Raw genomic sequence first — 25,145 nt, 5'->3', positions numbered from 1 at the left:
TTTTTTGCTTAAATATTTGTGTACTATGCAGTTAAATGCAGTTTCTTAAGGAAAAAATGAAGCATATTAGTATAAAAGTTGCAGTAATAACTCAATATGTGTATTTGTAAATGAATTCACCGCATAACAAAAAACTGTGACTAGTTATGGTTCTTAGTTTCTTTTTATGTCATTTTTATATAATGCTATTTAATTTGTTTTTATTTTATTTTGTTTTATTTTATTTGTCTGATTGACCTTGTTTTATTTTTCACGTCTTCTCATTCTTGCCATCAGAATTGCAGTTAGGAGCTTCATTCGGCTTTCTAGATGCTAAATATCAAAGACGGCTGACATTTGCCCTCTTAAATTCAGTTAGCAATGAGCAACAGCACGGATAAGCCCGGCAGCTGAATATTAATCTCTTTTCAGTGAATGTGATCAGAATCCCTTTGCTTTTAAAGTCATCAGAACGTAGAGACATGTTGTCTGGATTACTGCAAATTAAGAACCGTAGTACAAAATTCAGATGATTATCAGAGGCGGACAAAGCAAATGTGAAATTGAAAAGTGCTAAACCTGACTATCGTAAACGGGCACAAACCTTTGTCATTGGAGCTGTGGTTAGTCCATGTATTCCAGGCACGTTTGGGAAATGCAGATTCAGTTCTGGCATTCTTCATGTTTCGTTCCTGTACTGTCCTTTCACTAGTAGCAAAAGTTCAGAAATCCTTTGTCTTCTCAACAGACAAGTCAAGGTACATGGAAATCAAGTGTGTCATGGAAATAGCTATAGTGCCTCATGCATATTTCATCTAGACAAGTGTCTGAGATGGAGTTTGTGAGTATACGTGTGTGTGTTAAGGATTTTGTCCAACTCCAGTATAGATTTCTGTCATGGTCTCCTCTTCAGATATGGTTTCTCTATAGACAGACAAAGATTCGCTGTAGCTCAGCTTGACGTGAGGGGCTTTAACGCTTACAGAAGCATCCAGTTACCCACACAAGTAACAGAACTGATGCTAGTCCAGAAAGAGGCACGTTTGTGGTCTTTAATCTGTTTGTCATTGTGATATAGCCAAAAGTGATAACTTGCTCTGAAACTTTCCTTCTCGGCTGACGTCAACAATTAAGTTTTCAACCCCTTCCCTATAACCATCTGACTCTAATATGGTATGTTAACACCATTTTTCACAATCTAACCAATTCCAGATGGATAAAAACATGTCTCCCCTTTCTTTCCTAAATATTCAGTTTAGTTCAGAAACGCATTAGTTAAGTTGAAATGATGTCCCATATTGATGGTGCCTTGGAAAGTTAGTACACAATCTTTTGTTGGTCTGGTTAAAATTGTTTTGGAGATGCCAGGGTGTCTTAGCAAACTTGTTTTCCAGGCATTACTAGTCTTACATGTATCTGTCCTAAAACATAACCCTTTTTGGCTTCTTGTACCCCAACAGAGCAATTCTCAGATCATGTTTGTTGAGTCACAGCCCAGGATCCATTGTTTACAAGATGTTCAATTGTGCCGTGGAGTCATTAATCAGTTTGGGGCCCGGTTGCCTCTGAGTTATTTTTATCTCACAGCAGGCTCTAGAGTTCTTTCAGGGCAACCCTGCTTTTTATTCTAGACGCCCCTCCAGCACTACTGCCAACTTTACCGCCAGCCCCGTCTATAAATACATTCACCTCTTCTTTGAGGCTTTGAAGTCCCCATTCATGCTTCTTATGTGCCCTTTCAACTTCAGAGTCCAACGGCAGACAGGAAGTCATGCGGCCCCCTCTCTTTCCAGAGTTGTGCGGGTCACAGGGAATGGCAGGATTACTCCCATGATGGACAGATTAAAAGAGCAATTGCCAAGTGGGCGACGAGGGTCGGTTAAAAGCAACTCTTCGGCGTGGACTTTTTCTGTAGTTGCCATGGAGAGCGCCAACTCACCTGACCTTTGACCGAACACTTGACTGAAACCAGACTGCAAATCTGTGGGTGGAGTTTCAGCACCCTCCCATTTGTGTATGAACTCTGTTTTGTACCATAGATGTTCCCCTGTATGAATATGCTGTAAATTGTAGAAAATATTACCCAGAAGAGCTGAAAGCCCCTCCACTCCATGTCCCCGTGTTTTTTCTTTCCACTTCCACCCCATCAGCTCAGTGTCAGACCAAGTTCTCCACAGTTGCGGGGCTAAAAGTGAGTTTTCCCAGTACCTCTATTTTTAGCCTTCGCCTCGGGTGGAGATGAAACGGGAGCTGAAGGAATAGGAGGAATTTGGGTTTTTCAAGAAGCCATCATTTCTTTCTTTTTTTTCTCTCCCTTAATCTGCCAATACATGCCTATTGTTTTCATTTTAGCCACTGCTAAAACGGCCAATTCCTTCAACCAGGGAATTCCCAGAATATGGTCTCCTTATGGCATGCACAGTCTAGCTGGAGCGTCTACCTGTTTGCTAAGCTGTTTTGAATTCCCATGGTGCCCTGGGGTCACATCAGGCTAGACAGTTCTGTCAGGGGTCATATCCTGAACGTCAGTGAGGTGTTCTTTAATTTGCAGGGTTGCAGGTTCTACCTGTAAGTCTCCTTTCTTTATAACTGTTGATAAACAACCATGTTTTGTATGTATTAATTTCGTTTTTATCAATCAATGTTGTCTCGAGTCCTAGGGAGATTCTATCCGCCACTCCTGTCTGTGCTGAATGTGAAGTGAGCTACTTGACTTGCAAATAGATGCAAACGTGAGTGGCGTATCACGCTCGGGTAACTGAAGAAGGATCAGTGACGCTTCCCAAAGGCAAAGATTTATTGGCGGCTCCCGCCTCTCCAGAGAACGATTCAGCCCTCCTACTTTCATCCTGTATGTGTGTAACCTGCAGACTCCCACCTCAGGATTTAATGGAACTTCCAAGAGACTTGCCATTCATGGTACAGCGACTGTTACGCTGCTCTCAACAGCGGCCTTAATTGCTTTCAACACGGTGGCCGTTTAGTTAAAACAAGCTTGCTGTCAGGGAACATCCTAGCAAATTCCACCACACGGCTCCCCGAAACATCTCATGCGGACTAATCTCCGCCACCGCATTGCCACCTTCTTGAACCCACAGTAAAATCCCAAGCAAGGAGCCTTAGATTATCTTTTAGGCCCAGGGAGTCGATGATGAAATAACTGTGTTAAGCTAGCGTGAAACTTCCAAACCAAGACTCCCCATCTCAGCAACACGTGCTAGCCTAAATGGACCCCTGCAGTTCGGACCGTCTGTTTGACATTGATGCTTCTCAGTACATAATTGATATTCACCTGTCTCCTCTCAGACGAGGGTTAGATTAAGGTTAAAACCGGGGGGTTTCAAAATGCCATCCATAGGTTTATAGGCAGAAGGTTGAAATGGCAAATCAGCTGAGATTGTCACTGTAATGAATTCGTCCCTGGCCGTAAAACCTCTCTCCATACATTAACCTGCTCTTTAAAGGTTGCCGTACACGCTCCTTTCAAGGGTACGTAGCCACCGCTAAGCGCACCACGCACATATTGTTGTCATTGCTGCAGCATGCTCCAACGAGCCTGATTGTCCCCATCATATTGTGTTTATGAAAAGATATTTCTCTCACAGTGGTAGCTGATTAGCTAACTAATTGTAACCGCTGTAAAGGGAGGCCAGGCTCAGACGTTGGCATGCAAAGAGCTACGCTTAACAGTTCCACTCCCACACTCTCATTAAAATACCATTCAGAGTCTGGTTATTTATTTTAGCTGTGGAATGCTGGGAAGGGGGCTGCCTAGCACAGGGAGGAGAGGTAGTTTATGTCGGCAGAGTGGACAGCTGAGTGCGGCTATTCTGCATTGACACAGAATGTGGGATTTGGTTTTCGTCTTCTGCAATGATAATTATCTGCGCTGCAAGCTAATGAGAGTGGAGAGTAAACAAAAGCCTCATGCATTGTCATTTCGGTGAGGATCTCCAAGAGGCTTTCTTTGCTAACACAAGTCTTTCTTAGCGCCGTCTTGGTCCTGTTCATTGCAGAAGCTATTATGTGAATTATATAATGACTTTCAGGGGTTTTAGTGCAGTTTAGCACTGTTTTCTAGTGCAGTTTAGCTCAGTTTTCAGATGACTTGTATTAAGTGAAACTGTTTAAAAATCTTATTTATCTGTTGTGATAGTTTTTAGAATGACTTCCTTGCAGAGGGTTTGCAAAAGATGCAATTCTTGGATGTTTCCCTGCTATTGTGTTGTTGTTTTGTTTTTTCAGAGGAAAAAGTCCACAAGATTTTTTTTTTTTTTTTTTTTGACAAAATAGGTTTTGTGAAACAGCCACCTTTTTGTCTGTTTTCTTCAACAACCCATCAGAGGTTTTGTGTCGCATGCCTTCCGTTTGTTTATGTGTGCTTATAACGTATTGTGTCTCTGTGACTGCCTTTCAATCGTGTGTGACGCTGAGAGCCCCCACTTACTGATTGAAGATTGTTTTCTCTAGCCGAGTGGTGGTTGAGTGAGAAATCTGGAGCGAAAGCGAGGGATGAGGAATGAGAGGGAGAGCGAGTGGGAGAATGTCAGAAAGTCAGAGCAGATGGACAAAAGGGCCAGTGTTATCGGCCCCAGCAGATCGGCCCCCAGAATGCCACAGCTGGTTCACATTTCCACGGGGAGCGATGGCGACCGGCTGCACTCCACTCTAACTGACCCCATCCTTTTCTCTCGTACACATACTAAATCTAGCTCTTAGCACACACTCGCTGAGCTACGCTGCAGCACAGACACGCTGGAAATGTTCGGAATGGCATACTAGCTTACTCCGTAATAAAAATTGTGCTGTATATACTGTGTACTGCATACTACATACTATTTTTAAAAATAGCATGTTCAAAATGGAATACTAGCTTACATGTTACTAAAAAAGTGTGCTGTATACACTGTACTGCATACTACGTCCTGTTGTTTTTAAAAAAACATGTTCGAAATGGAATACTAGTTTACATGTTACTAAAAAATCGTGCTGTGTATATACTGTGTACTGCATACTATTTTTTTAAAAATAGCATGTTTGAAATGGAATACTATCTTACATGTTACTAAAAATTGTGCTGTATACACTGTGTACTGCATACTACATCCTATTTTTTTCAAAACAGCATGTTTGAAATGGAATACTATCTTACATGTTACTAGAAATTGTGCTGTATATACTGTGTACTGCATACTATTTTTAAAAAATAGCATGTTTGAAATGGAATACTAGCTTACATGTTACTAAAAATAAAAATATACTGCATACTTCATACTATTTTTTTTTTTTTTTTAAATAGCATGTTCAAAATGGAATACTATCTTACATGTTACTAAAAATTGTGCTGTATACACTGTGTACTGCATACTACATCCTATTTTTTCAAAACAGCATGTTTGAAATGGAATACTAGCTTACATATTACTAAAAATAGTTCTGTATATACTGTGTATTGCATACTACATCCTATTTTTAAAAAACAGCATGTTCGAAATGGAATACTAGCTTACATGTTACTAAAAATTATGCTGTATATACTGTATACTGCACACTAGTTTTTAAAAATAGCATGTAAAACAGAAGGTATTCTGCAGTGATTGCCATATGCTGGATTGTTGACACTTGCTCGTTACATTTGCATGTTTTTTTCAGCAAGTGGGATCTAGAAAATATCTTGGGAAAAAAGCATTTTAAATCCATATTTTGTGTCTGAAATTTGATCAAATAGGTCAAGAAAGAGATGTTGAAAATGATAGCTGATACTGCTTCTACAGTATGCATACTATACTATAACTTTTCCCTCCCTCTTTCCTCAGTAATTCTGTGTTCTAGTAGCTTTGTGACCCAAACAAAGTCGAATTGTGCCTCAAATAAAACTTAATTTTGGAGATCTAACAGTGTATTGTTACAGTTTATTGGGTAAAATTAGAGGAATGTTGAGTTTATTGGCCGTGCAATATGTGAATGTTCTTGAGCGTTTTAAATAGTCTTCCCTCTAAATAGTCTTCCACATGCAGAAAACTACCCTTAATATGGTCCATCGGGCAGCACCTTTGTTTTCCAAGTGTATTTGTTCTAGTCTATCATCTTTACGTGACTCCAGCCAAATCTGTTTTCATCCAGATCCAGCATGTACTCCCTGCTTGTGTGTAAGCAGCCCCCCGCCCGTGTGCTTCCGGGGAATAGCTTGCTCTAGTAAACAGGGCTCCCTGTGCCGTTTCTCTCATGTGTGTTCCATACATGAGCTTATTCAATCCCACTCTATAATCCCTACTGCCTGTCTGTTTGGCCCCTCGGGCCTTGTTACCATTCACACTTGCTCAACACACACAGCCACACGATTCTTATTGCCCTTGCATTATCAGGCAGGGGAAAAAAATGTTTTCCATGCACAAAGCTGTAGTTATACCATATTATGTTTTATAAATGTATTTGTGCATGTGTGTGTTAAATATAAAAAGCAAGATGACCTGAGAAGCAAATTGACATTTTATTTAATATTAATACATTAATACTAATCTTTCATTGAGAATGTTCATGTTTTTGTGAGTGTGTATTTAAGACATACACCAACATTTGTTAAATTATTTATTTATTTATTATTTGTCTACAAATGTGGCCTATGTTTTATAAGCATGAACCTAACTAAATTAAATTTTAATTTATTATTTTTAAACAGCCATTTGTGCTATGTTGTGTTGTTATAAAACACAAGACCTTTGTTCGATTTGGTTTGCGGAGCCTGTCTGGAACACACATTTTCACCATGGGAATATGCTCAAGGTTGCTAGGCTTGGGAGAAAGCATCTCCCTTAGCAAGGTATGCTGTGGAAAGTTTTCTTGGACTCGATATAATTTCTAAAGCTCTCTGGAAACTCAACAAAGCAGAGGTTTGCCAAGAAAATACATTTTGGAAAAGACGTCCGCTTCTATTTTAGACAGAACTGGACAGCAGTAACGATACCCGGCTTGATATTCTGCATAAACATGAGCATTTCATAGTGAAACACAATCACACATTCTCTCGTTCTTCCCAACACGCAGGCAGGCAGGCAGGCAGTTCTTCCCTTGAGATGGCAGATCCGAGCAAGCCATATGGAGCAGGCTGCATCTTGCTGGGCGCGCCTGACGACAGCCGAACAGCTTGGGCTGTACTGGAATGACAGCCTTCAGTTTTTTTTTTTTTTTTTTACTAGGTTTTCCAAAACCTGCTTCTTTTGCTCTCTCCCACCCTCTTCATTTTTCACAGTACTTTCTCCCCCCTCTTCATTACCAAACAGATGGAATGAAGGACTAGCATCACATATTTAGCAAGCAAACACACTTATCTGCTGACAGCTCCATCCTGGCTTAACAATCTGCCTACATTCAAGCACCTCCCTAAATGATGCCACATAACCACCCTTAGCTGTTGTTCCAGAGTGCACTTGAAGGTCTAGAGCTCACATATCAGGTGCACGAAGGTTCAGTTTCCCTCAGAGGAATAGATGATGGGAATAGCAATAACAAAAGAGTGTGCCCCTCAAACACAACCTTCCCCTTCGGAGGAAGTCGTTGCTTTGAGAGCTAGCATGCGGCGGTTGCCAAAATAAAGATGCAAAATAAAGGCAACGTGAGGTTGTGTTGTCCTTTTTCACTTCATTCCTTCCTAGCACAGTTGGAGGCTCAACACTTGATGTGTTCAGCTCTTCTTCGGCACCTCCTCCTACCCATTTCTCCGTAATCAGCAGACGCGCCGCACCAGGTGGCTGGACCGGAGAGACCGGGAGAAAAAGAGCGTCACAGCTTCTTAATTTAAAGTATTCAAATTCCTTGCGAGTGATTTTGATTAAGTCGGCCCACACATTCCCGTTCTCGCTCAGCAGGTACTAACGAGACATGGGCGGTGTGAAGGAGAAGGGGGGCTTCCTAGACGGTAGTGAACAGAAAAGCTCTCTGCTTCCTTGTACACACAAAGAAACACTTACCCAAAGTATCGATATTAGGTTCGAAAATAAAGTAGCTGTATCTAAGATAAGAATTAGAGTCTATTTGTCCGCACCTGATTGTAGATCTCATGAGAGCTTTGAGCGTTCCTTGGCTAATAGTAGGATCTCTAACAAGTCATCGAACCTATAGTATTGGATTAGCTTTCCCACAATTTCACGTTTTCGGTCAGCGCTGCCAATTGTTACAGTAATGAAAAATTGATTGTTGTGTAATCAGCTCGACTTGCTTGCGGGAAAATGTCCCTCTGTCAATTCCCTCTGCCCAGTCAACCTATCACTGTTATCGATTCATTGGATTGACCTGATTGTGTTCTCTCTCATTCTCTGTCCTTCCCAGAGCACGTAAAGATTTACTCATCTCGTTTTCCCTCCCTTATTTAGGCCCGTTGTTCCATGAATGCGGGTCAATTGAGCGTTGTTGATGGAGGGGTTCTGTGAGAGGACAGAGCGAGGCTCCCGGTGAAGCTCTGTCATCCTCTTACCTGTTCATTCTGTTAACGTTTGTCATTTCTTTGACCGCTCGGACCCTCTGGACGAGCTGGAGGCCGCAGGGCAGCTGATGCACCACGACTGAGTCGAACTCTAGTGAGAGGTACTGTCTCGCAGCTCAGAGGGCCTGTCAGATCTCTTTAGAGATAAAGAAACGAAGGCGCCTCTTACGCTCATGCCGAGTACACCTCACACCATGCAGCGCTGACTTAACGCCTGATATGGTGTTAAAAAAGGCCAGTTGCCTGACATGAAAGAGGTGCCTAACGGGATTGTTCATGGCACGCAATGCCTGGCATCTTTTAATGCTGATGTTAGTTATTGTGTGCAAGCGTAGTGGTTAAATAAATTTGTTTTTAATAGCCTTTCAATATTATTCCCAGCAAGTATGGTTCCTAACAGCGAGTGCAGGAATGCTGCCTGGTTTAAAAAGGGCTTTTACCAGCTGCTTGACCTCTCACCTTTGATCCCTCCCGCAGATCTTCAGTCCTCTGAAGAGGTAACTTTTTTTTTGGGTGGCAAGGGAAAGATTTGTTGGACATTGGTCGAGGCATTTCTGATTCAACACAGTGTAAGCGCTAAGAGAACACTGCACGTCCTTCATGGTCATTTTCTAAGGTTGAATTCCAACAATCACCTAGTGTTTCTATGCCCGTTTATGAGTGGCACTTTCATATGCAGACAGCGTAGTCTCTGTTTCCTCAATGGCTCGTTCAGGGACACATCAGAATCTCAGGCTGCCCAAGTTGAGGATAACTACCCCTCTACCCCATTCCTAGTGCTGCCCCAGTGAGTATGTGGGGTCACCTGACCTCTGACCCCTGATCCTGTTCTACAATCCCTCCCTTGTGCATCTCAGAAGCCCAGTCAGCGAGATTAGCAACATGGGAAAGCGGGACTGTGGTAGAGCTCCCGGGACTCTGTTTGCCCTTCCTCCTCACAGCTTTTATAATGGCTGTAAAAAGTGGCCAGTTGTTATTCTCGAGCTGAGCTGGAGGGAGGTGACAGACAGGAGACACAAACCCAAACCTGGCCATCTGTTTTCTGTCTTCAACACATCTCTCTCTCGCTCGCGTTCTCTCGGTTCAGCAGGCTGAGGGGAGGGAACCGCATCTACTCAGCCCAGTCATGAACCCAGGGACACTTACCTCACTCGCACACATTCGCGTCTGCCTCTGTGCATTTTCTCCTGAGGCTCCAGTCGCGGTCATAATGTGATTATACACTCCTGCACCCACTCGCCACAGTGCTGTCATGTAATTACAGTGGTGAGGAGTCAACGTGCTTGAGCAAAATGGTTTTATTATGGTGAGTAAAGGGGTAAAAAAAAGCTGAATTCCCCATTTGTTGCCACAGCCACCATTAGCGTGCCACTCCTCGCCAATTCGGAGCAGGCCCCGTCGAGTGGAGCATGTATAAACAAGGTGATGAATTGACCCCTAGGTTGTTAATTAGCACAATGAAGTTATTTCAGTTAATGGGACTAGGGGGGCGCTGGCGTCCTTCAGGAAAGAGCTCTTAATCTGAACAGCTCCACTTGTGTAGTTCAGGTGCCATTTGTGCAAATACAAACCCAACAACCTCTCAGCACAGAGCAGGTTTGCTATTCTGGCGCTAGCCTTGCATTTACACACAACAAAACTCCCTGTGTTGTTCAGTTTAGTGCCCAAATACCAAGAAGCACTGAATCCCACCATCAATGCAAGACAGGAGCTTGAATTCATGTTGAGATTTAATGGTTCCTACCATGAGAGCAGGATGTTGTCTGCAGCATAAAACATCCTGCCTGCGGCAGTGTGGTTACACCTAGCCTAAATAGATGCACAGTGCTGGAATGCTAATGCAGCCCATCCACCCCTCCTCGGGCTTCGCCTCCAATAACGGTGAGTGGCAGCCTAATTGTCCACCTTTGAAAGGAACCATCCCATCCTCCAGAGCAGCTGCCGAATCATAGGTTGCCAGGTTCCCAAATAACAATTTATTTACACTGATTTGAATGATTCCATACTGCAATCCCGTAGCATCTATGCGTAGCTGCTATTTACCCGTCTAAGAAAAGTATTCCAATTTCCAAGGGGGCACCTGCGCTTAATGTAATTTTGTTCCTCACTGGGGTCCAGAATATGAATACGCGCCGATATTTCCACCTCTAGGGTGGCCCTTGAAAAGCTCTTACTTGAGTCTTAAAGGGCAAGAATTGCATGTAGATGGCTTGGCGAGAATCCAAAACGTAACGTCATTCTTTCAAGGACTAATGCAGATCACAGCCAGGACGGGTTTGTAATTAAATTGCCTTTTCTGAAAGGTACAGTTGAGCATGTCAAAGACTCAATGACATGTCTTTTAGACAATATGTCCTACACTGAAATTTTAAAATATCCTACTGCTTAACATGGCTTGTCTTTACAAATCAGTGCAGCGATCAGGAAATTTGAGGGTGATGCTGTTAGGCTAACCAACGTTTTTGCAAACATTAAGGAGTCTGAAAGTGCAGTGTTGACTTATTTCCTCAGTTTGGGTGGGACACGTTGAAGGTTTGGTGTTTTAGTTCATTACAACCATGATTTGCTACTTGCTGTTGCTAGTTAGTCGCAGGTAGTAGTGGGGGAAGGGACATTCTCATTATAGAGTGTTTTATTGGACAAAACTATGCACATGACTGTCAATTTCAAATGTGAATATCTTCTAAAGGTTTACTTTATCCCTGTTTAGGAGTTAGCATATATATGTTAGCGTCAAAGCTAAGAAATATGAACTAAAATCGACAAAGCTTTGACTTCACGCGAGTGCCGTGTTTGACTGCATTGCAGCATGTCTGTTCCTCTCACAGGAGTGAAAGGACTCTTGGATTTATCTCCCTGAAAGCGCAAAGGTCAAACGTGCCACCTGGTTTTCTCAGAATGACATATCAGCGTGACGCACCACTCGCTTTGTTCTGATGCACGCACATACACTCCCTCCGTTCTGCTTGTAGTCAAGACTCGAGAATTATGTAACGGCTGTTTGGAGAGGATATAGGAGAAAGACGTTTTCTTGGCAAAAGCCCCCCCTGCCTGGTTTTCTTGCCTCTTTTTTTTTTTTGTTTTGTTTTTCTTTACCCCGCCACTGTTCTGCATCTTAAGTGGAGACAGTGCGACTCCTGCGTGTTATTTTTCATCAAACATTTCATCTCGGCTCCACGGCACATCTGCAGCGCAGGGAAAAGCCGTAGATCATCTCGCTGCCACTGTAAACAAACACAAAGGCAGGAGGCTTTGGTCACAGAAGACATTGCTGTCTTCTCTGAGTCTCTGTGGAGTGCAGCCATGATGGCAATGGCAGGTGTGTGCCTTGAAATGAGAGGCAATCACCTGATAATGCTGTGATTGTTATGCATCTGTGTGGAGCATTAGAGAGAGGATAGAAGTGGCAAAACATATTTACATAATTCTCCCACAAATACATGCAAATGCATATGATTACTCAACATTGGCACTGCGTATGGCGAGGCTTTAGGACGAATCTCACAAAAGCTGTCAAGAACATGTCCTATTTATTCTTTTCACAAGTCAAATTTAACCCATAAATCAAAAGAAATTATATATCACACAGTGATCTAAACAAACTTGGGTTTTATCGTTTACTTTAAATGTCAACTATTCGATCGGAACTGAATAGGAAATGGTGGTGGGATTGTGAAAGCACCTCTGGCTGAATTTGATTGTGTTTTTTGTTTTGCCACATGGACGGACGCTGGCCTTTCTTTGTGTGCTATTCAAAATGGCAGCTTGGACACCAAAGAGAGAGACACACACAAACTCAAGCCACCTGGACTACACAGTCAAATCTGGCGCTGACATGAAAGCCAGATGTGTGTGCGCTCAAACTCTCACTTTACTGCTGCGGACAGACACATAAGTGTGTGTGACCGCAGGAGGAGTGTGTGTCCTTGATAATTGGATAGAATCAAGAGCCATTCAGAAGGGCCTCTGTTTAACACAGTGCCTGTAGCATACGGAGGGAATGGCGCCATTACAAGGGACTCTTTAAGGAATATTACATTCGCTCGTAAATAGAAACGGCCACTGCATTGTTTTATGAGACCCCTCTGAGGTCTTTTGTCTTGAATCTGGTTTTAAACCATCACGTTTTTAGTGTGTGTATAATCAGCCGACCCATTTTATTAGTGAAAAATCAGGAACCTGTGTTCCCTTCCACTTTCTTTTGGTGGCTTGATTGTGCGAAAGGACATATTACTCACTTTGTGCAAAATTATCACAGCGTGCATCATTTCATTTGGGTTCTTTAGCTAATGTGTGAAGTGTAATTAGCATTTGTTAGCTTTGAATGCATGCATAGAGTGTTAATTGCCCATCATGCTAACTTTTTAAAATAAATCTTTCTTTGTGGGCATACTAATGCTTGCGGATGCCCTGTTGTTCCTTTTGAGTCAAAGATGACTGAGAATTGCAGAGAAGCTGTAGTGCAGCAGGGTTCTTTAGCCAATGCAGAAGTGTAATTAGCATTTGTTAGCTTCAAATGCATGCACTTCTATGCTAATGTGCACGTTAACTTTGTAAAACAAATCTAACTTTGTAGGCATGCTAACAGCATTAGTTGGTTTCAAAATTTGCGGATAGTGTCGTCGATGATATCTTGTTCCTTTTGAGTCAAAGGTGACTAAAGAGGTTACAGGAACATTGCAGACAAGTTGTAGCGCGATGTCTTTGCAAGCACGCCCGATTGCGCCGCTATCAGCGGTTTGATCTCTATATTGAGGAACGCTCTCTGGGGCGCTTAATTGGGAGTTTTAATTGGACATTCGCCATGGTTTCTTCCTTCCATTTCCCTCACACAGACTCACTGGGGACTCCAATCTGGCTTCCTCCTCTGATTATCCAGCTTTAAAAATCACACATACACGCACTATCGTCCTCCCAGTCGTTACACAGCTGCATCTGTTTCTTTTCCAAGCATCTGCACGATGGTTTTTTCGTCGACGTCCCCTGCTACTAGATTTTTGCATTCTTGCATCAATCTGCAAAATCCAGGACGTAGTACTACTTCATGTACATGCACATAAACGCTGTCTCTCTGTCTGCGTTTCCCGGGAGGATAAACAGCACTGCGGATTTCATAATCATCACTCACGTTAATGCGAACGCATTTAATGCGGCGTGAACCCTCTGCAGCTATGGGTTGTACTTTTTGACGGTCCAAGTGTTTACGACTCTTTCGACGTTCATTTAGAAGATGGTTTGATGTTTGTGTGCTAGAAAGTGGATTGCGGCTTACTGCATTTTAACACGCCTATTATTTCTGCAACCGCAGGGCGAAGCATCTTTTCTTGTACCCCAGTTTGATAGCTTCAAATGCCAGATCTTTCAATCTTTCTCTCTCTCTTTTCTTGTATCTCCCCGTTTCAGTGCTGAATCCAACATGTTAGCATTAATAATGCATGGAAACGTGCAGGATTAGGAAGCCAGCCAGTCATGAGCGCAGCCCTGATTACATCTGACTGCTGGTGCTCTCCATTAAAAAGAAAACGCACAATCATAGTGCATATTGGCATTGGCCGGAGGTACTGACAAAGATGAGGAGATAGAACTGAAGATATAGGACCTGGGGGGGCATAAATGCACATCTCAAGAGGCGCTCGACTGACTCTGTTATCTTCAGGCACTGCATCTCCTTGGCTCATAATGGCATGTTTATAAAATCCTGGATTGTTTGCATGTTTAAAATATGGAGGTGTAGAGTTTTGCACCAAAGCAGTTCATACCAAGTGTGACTCGATCTGATGCGTGCAACACATTCCCGTTTTGTTAGCGAATGTATGCCAAAACCCAATGGTGTGACGCAAAAGTTTATAGTGTTGCTGTGCATGTAGTGTCATTCCCCAACAAGTCCATAACATTCGCTTCTCCGTACAGCTCAATTATTCATACACACAGGTCCTTGTGCATATTGCATGATGGTGCGGTTGAAATGCGCCTCTTTTCCCAGCCTTTGAGGGCTAGCCAAAGTGGGGGACATGAATTGAGAGCATTCAGTTCGAGGAGTGCCTATATTCTGTTGTGTATGACAGTTGCAACCAAAACTAGGGTCGCATTTATTAGGAATTGTTAACAAGGTTGCTTTATCATGGGCTGAATATGGGGGGGGTCCATAAGGATCCATTATTTCTTTTTAGGGTGCTTTCACACCTGAGCGTTTGTTTCAGAACCTGGTGCGTTTCTTCCTTGGCTCAGTTCGTTTAGGCACATGTGAACACAGCAATCGCACTCGGACCCGCACCAAAACAATCGCTCCGAGACCACCTGAACGAGGTGGTCTCGGCCCGATTGCAAACGAACTCTGGAGCGGTTCGCTTGTGGTGTGAAAGAAATTGACCCAACGAACCAAACAATATCATATTTTATAGTGGGAAATGCATTATATAAAATGCAGCAGTGTTTGATTCTGTGAGTGAGCACATTGATTACTGCAGTTAAAAACCAAAGAGCATCTTAAAATGTTGTGTAATCGCGCTTATCCGTGCAAGTCTGCAAGAACGCTGTCCTGACGAAGTCTTGATTCCCGCTTTTGCTGCATTATAACATTCATATAGCGTTTCAATGCGTCTCGACACTACTAGACAGCGCTGAGAGATACAGAGAGAGCGCGCCTGAATTAATATGAATATAATTTAACGGCGATAATGACGGCTACATTCGTATAGTGTTTGCATGTGTCTCGACAGTACAAGAGAACTTGTCAATCATTTTAATGAGAAAACTCTGACCAAAACGGGGACAGTTATACACGCATGTGACTTGCATAAACACATTTTGGTGCACTTTGAAATATTGCCTTGGGAAAGCAAACCGAGCTAAGAAGAAAATGCAACATTGTAACAAATTTTAGTCCCTGTTTTGGAACAATGCAATCGATCTACAGGTGTGAAAACACCCTTAATGTCTTGTTGCTGTGAAACTTCAAAACTTTATATTCCAGACATGGTGAATGGGAATTACTTTAGGATTCGGACTTGGGCGGCCAGTGTAGGGGAGCGTCGTAAATCAGCGTGGACATATTCCACCTCTTTGTCTGGGTATGCCGTGCCCGCTTTGGCCCTCTGGTTGTGGCGCTCCAGACTCGAATCCCTCGACTGACTCCTTCAATTGTTTATGTGGGGCGGAATTTCAAGTGTCGCCATGCAGGTTGACAGGAAACCCCAAGCTGACAAGCCAGCTGTCACTAGGTCCTCACTCGCGCATTATGACTTCCAGGCTTTCTGGAAACGTAACACGCTGCACAAATAGCGGTGCAGACTGACACGGCGTGTGTATGTGATGACTGTGTTATTGTGTTGAAGACACAAAGGATTTATTATTAAAGTTTGAAGTGTCTCACGTGCCCTCTGGGGAAACGAACAAGAGAGTCCTGTTGCAGTGCGTTATGTCAGCACCCACAGTCAAGATCTTGGCTTTTTAGTGACTTTTGACAGTTTGGTTCTTGGTGTTGATGAAGCGTTAGAAAGTTTTTTCTGTAATGAAGTAATGTTTGGGACGTCTCTTTATTTTTTGGAAATCCCATTACATTTACAGTTATTTATTTATTTATTTTTTACTTTAAATATATTGTATACCAAATTATTAACAATAATTCTTATTATTACATTTTATTATTTATCCATACTGGCCGATATTGGATATTTTAGTATACATGCTCATAAAATAATTTTAAAAATATTTTTCAAATTATTATTTATCATTTTATTGTTTAAAATTAATTTTACATGTAGCATTTAGTGGTTGTGGTGCTTTATTTCTGATTTATTTATTTAATAGTGGCCATTTGTCGGTTCGTTTAGTAGCTCCTCGACTTCCACTGTTGGTCCTCCACCAGATCCCGAGGGTACAAATTAAAAAAGGTGCCAGCTTGGACTTGTTTGAACACCCTTATTGAGTCACACAGGCCTGGAGGTTCGTCTACAGAAGACACACTCAGTCTTTAGAGTCTCAGTGATTCATGTCAACATCTCTTTCATTCTCGACGTGAGCGAGTGCTTCCGAAAGCAACTACACGTGTTCGCGCGTCTCTTGCCATCTTGCCATCTGATGTTCTTGCCATCTTTAATTAAATGGTGTACAAGCACGTTCGCCGGGTTTCCGCCCCGCCTGTGTGAGAAACACAGCAACCCGCAAGTCGACTCCCGAGGCAAAGAGTGGTGACGGGGGGATTAATCGCAATTTGGCTAAAACAAAGAGACGCCGTCTGAAATATTGATGAGTGTCTTGGTAATTACAAGATGGGCGGATAAGTAAATAATGACGAGATCCAGCGATAAAGCCTGACTAATTATGAGTTGTGTAAAAGTGCAATTGGGAGTCTGTGAACAGGCTCAAAGTCAACGTTCTGGTAAAGCATGCGAATGAACTTGATGGTTGGCTGGTGAAACTATGTTAACATACTGGTGTTTATCTCGCCTGTCAGTGAACGCCATTACTCATCAGGATTCTTCTGTTTTGTCTCCTCCAGAGTGCCAAACGTCCAGTGTGCCGACCCCTCGTCTCCAGCCTGTGGGGCCGCGGCTCTCCAGCCAGGTCAAAGGTCATCTGCGACATGATGCCAGCCGGCCACCTGCCCATCCTGCTCTCCCTGAGCGCCCTGCTGCTGTCTCCGCTGCTCACCGGCTCCTTGGCCTTATGTAAGCAAACTAAGATGAAACTCAAGCCTAAAAGTCAAGTTGAAGTCTCGAGTGTCTTAAAAGTATTATCATTTTGCTCTCCCCCCCCACCAAGAATTAAATGTAAGTGCCATGCAAATGTTAAGACTTCATGAGTAATTGGTTAAGGGTAGCCAATGTAGGGGCGACATCAATGCAGTACCTTTGCAGGCCCACTATTGGCAGATCCAGTGGTTGAGGGTGGCCATTTTGAGTTGAAAACGATGTAGTACCATTGCAGGCCGTTCATTAAGCGTGTTTCTCACCTTAGGTTTATGACTAAACTCAAACCTTAACATGAGGGATGGTTGACAACATCCAATAATCTGCTAGTTAATTAGAAGATTCAGCTGTTTTTTGCATTCAAATACTTTTGTAAAGCATTTTTCTTGCGTTATGTTTATGACTGAATTCAAGCTTTACTTAACATTATGGATGGTTCACGATGGTCAACTAGTTGGCTAACTGTCCAATAACCTGCTAGTCGATTAAGAAATTTGGCTATTTTTTGCATTTATTTACTTGCGTGAAGTATGTTTCTGGCCTTATGTATACAACGAATTTCAAGGTTAAAACTAAACTCAAGATTTACTTAACATTATGGATGGGTCATGATAGTCAGCTGGTTGACTAGCCTTCCCATTACCTGCAAGTCGATAAAGAAATTTGGCTTTTTACATATGTTTACTTGCATAGTAAGTATGTTTCTTGCCTTATGTTTGTGACAATTTTCAAGGTTAAAGCTAAACTCAAACTTTATGTTATAGAAGGGCCACAATGAGCGACTAGTTGACTTTGAGAAATTTGGCTATTTTTTTGCATTCATATACTTGCATTAAGTATGTTTCTAGCCTTATGTTTACTCGTTTTAAGTAAACTTTTTTAAAGGATAAACTAAACTCAAGCTTTACTTAACATTATGAATGGGTAACAATGGTCAGCTGGTTAACTAGCTGTCCAATAACCTGCTAGTCGATCAAGAAAATTGGATTTTTGTCAGAAAAGTTGTTTTTTAGGTCAGGTGAACCCAAACCAAGCTAATTATATAGGACTTCCTTAAAACTGATTAATCGACTAGTTGTTCAGGTGACCCAGCGACTAGTTTTTTAAAAAGTGTATAGTTTCGTGTTTTCACAGTTTCAAGGCTGTTTCATAATCATCAGGAAAAAAAAAAAAAAACGAAACGCTGGTGGGTTTAAGGATCTCCCCGTACACGTAGAGTCGTAAAGCGCGAGATCACTGTTTATCGGATTATTTTGTCTCTCTTTTCCTGTTTATATCTCTTCATCAGACGGATCGGGGCCTGCGCTGTCTTTTAATTTCCAAGGCTCGAAGTCAGGATTTGTTCTGCACCATTTCTCCCCTAAGATGGGTTTAGAGACGCATTAGGGAAACAAAACAAAGAGTCAAGTGAAGTAAAGAGGGGCGAGTGCGAGTGCGGGATGAAAGCGGAGGTAAAGCCTCCCCCTGCTGCTTTCAAGCCTAAAATAGGTGTAATTCAAGCGCCGCCTGAGAGATAATGTGAGAATGGGCCGCTGTCAGATACGCCACGTCTTTGTGTGCCCGACATTGTTCTGTTCTCCTATTTGTTGGTTTTGTAGGGCGGCCCAGAAAAGAAGACAACACGTCTGGTGCCTTCACTTTGTATGCAATGAGGGTGAGCTAAACTATCACTAGTTGTACGTCTAGTTGATTAATCGACCTGTAAGATTATTCTGGATTCAGGTTCACATTTATAAGGAGGCGGTTACTTCATATGCGTTCAAAAAATGGCTAGACGTAACAAAATGGATTTTAAGGTTAGCCTAAAAGACATTTTCCACACAATAAACAAAGTTGGGACACATAAAACAGTGCGTGACTTTGTAATTAACATTCGAGATGGTTCATCTAATAACCTGCTAGTTGATTTGGAGATTCTGCTGTTTTTTTGGCATTCATATACTTGTGTAAAGCGTTTTTCACATATTATATTTACAACTAAACTCAAACTTTGTGAACCATCTATAATGTTAAATAATGTTGCAGTTAACTAGCCATCCAGTAACCCGCTAGTTGATTAAGAAATGTTTAATTTTTTTGCATTCATGTACTTGCATAAAGTATGTTTCTCGCCTTATGTTAACAGCTAATCTCGAGGTTAAGATTAAACTCGCAAAACCAGTGCAAGACTTCATAATTATGCATTTTAGAAAGCAACAACACATAAAACGAGCTAGAAGCGAGTGCGTTTGGGCACTTTTGTAGAGTGTGTTTTGGGTTTTATGTTTATTTTTACATAGCCTGTTTGTTTACAGACGTTTGCATCTCTAATTTAAGTTAATATTGAAATTTCGTACAAATCGGTTCATGGTTTGAGACGTTGTTGAGGTCTCTTCTTTAGCCTCCATTTGTTGTCCGTTTATGCTCAGTGTAGACATTAACGAGACCACATCAGTGTTTTTAATAACATGCCTTTTTTTTATGACTGTAGGGTATATAATCTCCCACTATCAGTCTCTGCTTTTTAATCGTGACATCCTCAAAATTGCTCCTCGCGTTTATCTTGTGTCTGTGTGCGGACCGCTGTGTTTCAGATGTTTACTAGGCAGTGCACATCGTCCCAGAGCTCTAATCACTCCATCCCCCCTCAAACCCCCCGGCCACCGAAACCCTCCGCACGGCGCCGTCTGATTGGCTGGGATGTCATCTGCTGTACTCTCACAGGCTCTGATCGCTAATTACTGTCTTGACAGTTTGTCGTACAGCACAGCCGGCTGAACGGGGGACATTTTGTTGTTGTTCTTGTGTCATTTTCAGTGTTGGAGAAGCTTTGAAACTAATTTGTGAAGTTTCCAACACTGATTAATCAATTTCTTTACTTTTTTTCTTGTTAATATCTCATTTCACTCTGAAATGCATCGATTGCGGACGTAAAAATTGGGTTGCGATCTGTTTCACATTGACTTTATAAATCATTTTTGTTCTTATAAGCACCTGTTTTAAAGGTGCAGCCCACACACGTCATGGAGGTGGACTTGTGGTCGTACAGCTGCGCCACACACGGGCTTTTATTTAGACACACACACACAAAGCGAGTGGATGTCACCTCTGCGAGAGGTTGCCAACTGCATGATGTCATCCTCACCGCCTCCCTCATGCTCGCTCTTGCGCTCATAAATCAACATGTGGAGGAGACGTTTTTAATCAAAAAGAAAAAAGGGCTGTGAATAAATCTGGCCTGTGGTAATAAAGCTGGGGGCTTGTTTGTGTGTGTGTGTGTGTGTGTGTGTGTGTGTGTGTGTGTGTGTGTCTGCACACTCATAAGCTAATCGCACACACACACACACACACACACACACACATATGCGCAGTCTCCATCCTCACTATATATACACTGCCCGGCCAAAAAAAAAAAAAAAAAAAAGTCGCTGTTTGGTTTTAAATAGGCAAATGCATAAGAGTCTATGACTAGATGATTATTGCAGTGATTATTATGTTTCTAGCATATTATATGTCTGGCAACAGATGTTCTTTTTACCCTAATTGATGGAGTGTGTAGCTTTTCATTTCTTAAACAATCATGTAGGAAGACACATCATAGTCCAGGATGACAATGTCAAGATTCATCCGGCTCAAATTGTGAAAGAATGGTTGGAAGGGAACATGAAGAATCATTTCCACACATGAAAATCCAGACCTTAAAGGGTTAGTTCACCCAAAAATGAAATTTCTGTCTAATTACTCATGTCGTTCCACACCCGTAAGACCTTCGTTCATCTTCAGAACTCAAATTAAGATATTTTTGATAAAATCCGATGGCTCAGTGAGACCAGCAAGATAATTAACACTTTCAGATGCCCAGAAAGCTACTAAAGACGTACTTAAAACAGTTCATGTGACTACAGTGCTTCAACCTTAATGTTATGAAGCAAAGAGTATACTTTTTGTGCACCAAAAAAACAAAATATCGACTTTATTCAACAATATCTAGTGATAGGCGATTTCAAAACACTACTTCATGAAGCTTCGAAGCTTTACGTATCTTTCATTTCGAATCAGTAGTTAGGAGCGCGTATCAAACTGCCAAAGTCTTGCCCCCCAGTGGTGAACCATTGAAATTTCGAAACACTAACACTTTAACGAAGCCTCGTTTACTGAAATCACGTGACTTTAGCAGTTTGATATGTGCTCCTAACCACTGATTCAAAACAAAGGATTTGTAAAGCTTCGAAGCTTCATGAAGCAGTGTTTTGAAATCGCCCATCACAAGATATTGTTGAATAAAGTCGTTATTTTGTTTTTTTTGGTGCACAAAAAGTATTCTCGTCGCTTCATAATATTAAGGTTGAACCACTGTAGTCACATGAACTGTTTTAAATATGTCTTTAGTAGCTTTATGGGCATCTGAAAGTGTTAATTGCCTCACTGAGCCATCGGATTTCATCAAAAATATCTTAATTTGTGTTCTGAAGATGAATGAAGGTCTTACGGGTGTGGAACGACATGAGGGTGAGTAATTAATGATAGAAATTTTCATTTTTGGGTGAACTAACTCTAAATTTATTGAAAGTCTTTGGGATGTGCTGGAGGAGACTTTATAGAGTGCTCACCTCTTGCATTGTCAATACAAGATCTTGAGCAAAAATTGATGCACCTCGTGATGGAAATAACATCACAATATTTATTTCGATCAAGAGGTGCATCAATTTTTGCTCAAGATCTTGTATTGACAATTAGGACTGCATGATTAATTGCGATTAACATGAACTCGAGCTTATACAGATTTGGCTTAGTGCGATTATAAAATCACAAAGGTTGCAAATTATTTTTTTTATGCGCAGCTTGTCAGTGAAACTCGCCTCTGTGATCAGTAGAAAATGCTGCTCCATCTGAAAGCACTTCGATTTTGAGTCGCTTATAATGTGCATTTGAAAAAACAACATGCGTTAAACATCTTTCCAAACATGAGAAGCATTTATGAACCTCTTGTCCAACAAAAGACAACATTTAATAGCTTGTTTTTATTCCAAAATCACTTCATAACATCAGTTGAGTGTTTGAAAACATCCTTCTGTGAGATGATGTGGCTTCTTAAACAGAATAAGGCACACAACATATTATTTCATAGTATTATATACAGTGATAAATGCTATGTCGATTAGCATTGCATTATAAATATACTTTATTATCATGAAAATACCCAGATAAACCATATATTGTCATAGTCATGTGTTTTATTAATCATGTTTAATCAATCAACGCATTGCAATAGTATGATGCCCATTGGGAATATGCCTTCTGCGGGGCATATTTGGGGTTTCTGCACAAGAGCGCACTCTGGCTTTCAGATGGAGCATTTACTACTGATCACAGAGCCGTGCTTCACTGACAAGCTGCGCATAAATAAATCGCAGCCTTTGCCAAATCACGTGCGGTTTAATTTCGATTAATCGCGCAGTCCTGTTGACAATGCTTGAGTCATGTGTGGAAATGATTCTTCATGCTCCCTCCCAACAATTCTTTCACAATTTGAGCCTGATGAATCTTGACATTGTCATCCTGGAATATGGCCATGATGTGTCTTCCTACATGGTTGTTTAAGAAATGAAAAGCTACACACTCCATCAGTTAGGGTTAGAAGAACTGCTGCCAAACATATAACATGCTAGAAACATAATAATCACTGTAATAATGATCCAGTCATAGACTCTTAAGTATTTGCTTATTTAAATCCAAACAGTGACCTTTTTTTTGGCCGGGCAGTGTACATATGATCATGAGAAACAGTTTCAGTACAGTGTGTCCAGACTTTTGATTGCTAGTGTATGTATTAGCATTATATCAACCCGCGCTTTAGTCTCTATCCTTCAATCTGGGACGAGGCGTCAGATGGGGGTCCGCTTTCCCACAATCCTCCACATGAGCTCTAAAAACAGTCTATTCAGCTTGGGTGTGCCTCTGTCTAACCACACAACACCCAATCTGAACCTCTCACCCCCCTGAAAACCTCCAGCGTCCAGACACCCTGTCCAGCGCCGCATTGACCAGACCAAAATACCCCGTGTCGAAATTGTACACCACAATCTGCACAATGCTATGCTCCATAAAAATCACTTTTGTGTTTCTGCTCCCTCAGAATACCATTGCTCAATAACGGAGGCTTGTGTTATTCTTCCATTTCGAGTGTTTATGTTCTTGCTTAGCGGGAAATCTACAATGATTTCCTGTGGCCGTCGCTATATTAGGAATCCCGCCAAAGGCTTATTTGTTGTCGTTCCTCAGAACGATGCTCGCTACGTCGTGATATTTCGGGAAATGGCATGCCACGGAACGCTGTAGCGTTTAGCAATCTCTTTAAGTGTCCGCATGCAGCCTGCGCCCTTGCCAGCTCCCCTCCGCTTTGATTGACTCGGGCAGAAAGTGACGAGAGCGATTTCAATAATTTATTTTCCCTTTGAAGCTTCCAAGTGAGAGATTTGAGTCCCCTGAGGGAAAGTAACCCCCCCCCGCCTTGTCTCTTTAAAGTTATCAGCTAAAACGCCTGAATGTCCCTCATTACCTGCCTTGTACAGTGCCGTGGTTTAACCTCCCCAACACAGCTCGATTGCTAAAGTAAATCTCTGATTTTCACCGCTCAAGGCGGCATCTGTGGACCACACCAAGGTTCTTTCAGGTTGCTTGTTAAAGGGATAGTTAGCCGAAAAAGAAATCCCGTCATTGTTTACTCGCCCTTATGACGTTCTTTCATAGAGCACCAAAGGAGACATTTTGACACGCGTTCGTGCTGCTCTTTTCCAACAATTGTGACTAGGGCATGTCAAGCTCAAGAAACTAGAAGAAAAGCACAGTAAAAGCTGTATTCTAAGTCTTTACAGGCAAAATATGTTGAAGTTTACTTTATTAAAGCAAATAATGACGTATATAACTTTGGCGCTCAAAGTTGGATGCTAATTGTGCAGATTTCTGTCGTTTGAATATGCGAACGTACAAATCATATTTCTCAGATTAGAAGGGTTAGTTTTTCTTTTGTAGATCGCCAAAGGAGATATTTCGACAAATGTTCATGTTGCTCTTTTCCAAGAAGTGTGACTAGGGCATGTCAAGAAATGACAAAAAAAGCACATGAAAACTTGTTTGTATTCCAGATGCATTAATGTCATAATTAAAAATATTGGTTCTACAAGTTGGACGCTAAGTTGGTGCAGATTTCCACGGTTTCAAGTTTAAATATGCAAAAGTACAAATGAGATTTCAGATTTACGAAAGAAAGAACGTGTTTTGCACTCAAATATATGGTGCAACTTTAGAAGATTTGGAATATAGTGCACAAGTCATGTGGATCTTGTTATCGTTTACTCTCCCTCATGACATTCCAAACCCATCACTATTTCTGTCGTAGAGCACCAAAGGAGATGTTTTGACGAATGTTCATGTTGCTCTTTTCCAATAATTGTGACTAAGGCATGTCAAGCTCAAGAAATTACAAAAAAAGCACAGGAACATTGGTTACACTTCAGTATAGGGAACACATATAAACTATTAACTATGAGTTATCCCTCAATAAACTCCTAATTTACTGCTTATTTATAGTTAGTAATGTAGTTGTTAAGTTTAGGTATTGGGTAGGATAAGGAATGTAGAATAAGGTCGTGCAGAATAAGGCATTAATATGTGCTTAAGTACTAATAAATAGACAATATTCTAGTTAAGATGCATGCTAAAAACAACCAGTTAAAAGACCTTAAAGTAAAGTGTTACCAAACATTTTTCCATATGACTTGTGCAATGTATTCCAAGTCTTTGCAGGCAAAATACGCTGAAATTTGCAAAGTTATTATACTTTATGATGTCATTTGCTTTAATAAATAACCTTGGCGCTCCAAGTCGGATGCTAATGGTACAGATTTCTGCCATTTCTTGCGTGTAAAGTTTGAACGTGAAAGTTTTAGGTCCTGTTATTGATTACTCACTCTCATGTCATTCCAAACCCATGAACTTTGCTTTCGTAGATCGCTAAA

At 41.5% G+C, this 25,145-nt stretch overlaps 1 protein-coding gene across 29 annotated transcripts in view; it reads left to right on the top strand.

Moving 5' to 3' along the window:
* The window catches only part of ptprsa (protein tyrosine phosphatase receptor type Sa), a 202,554-nt gene that overhangs the window by 66,017 nt on the left and 111,392 nt on the right, over positions 1-25,145 (top strand). For all 29 annotated transcript variants that reach the window (XM_051907932.1, XM_051907928.1, XM_051907929.1 and 26 more), the window contains one exon: positions 16,959-17,127. In XM_051907932.1, the coding sequence (XP_051763892.1) occupies positions 17,043-17,127 (85 nt within the window). In that variant the 5' untranslated portion in view covers positions 16,959-17,042. The remainder of the gene's footprint in view (positions 1-16,958; positions 17,128-25,145) is intronic.

Source organism: Ctenopharyngodon idella, chromosome 10 (genome assembly GCF_019924925.1).
Source record: "Ctenopharyngodon idella isolate HZGC_01 chromosome 10, HZGC01, whole genome shotgun sequence".
Classification (NCBI taxonomy): Eukaryota; Metazoa; Chordata; class Actinopteri; order Cypriniformes; family Xenocyprididae; genus Ctenopharyngodon; species Ctenopharyngodon idella.
Note: the sequence above shows the minus strand (reverse complement) of the source record. Positions and strands in the feature narration are given on the sequence as shown.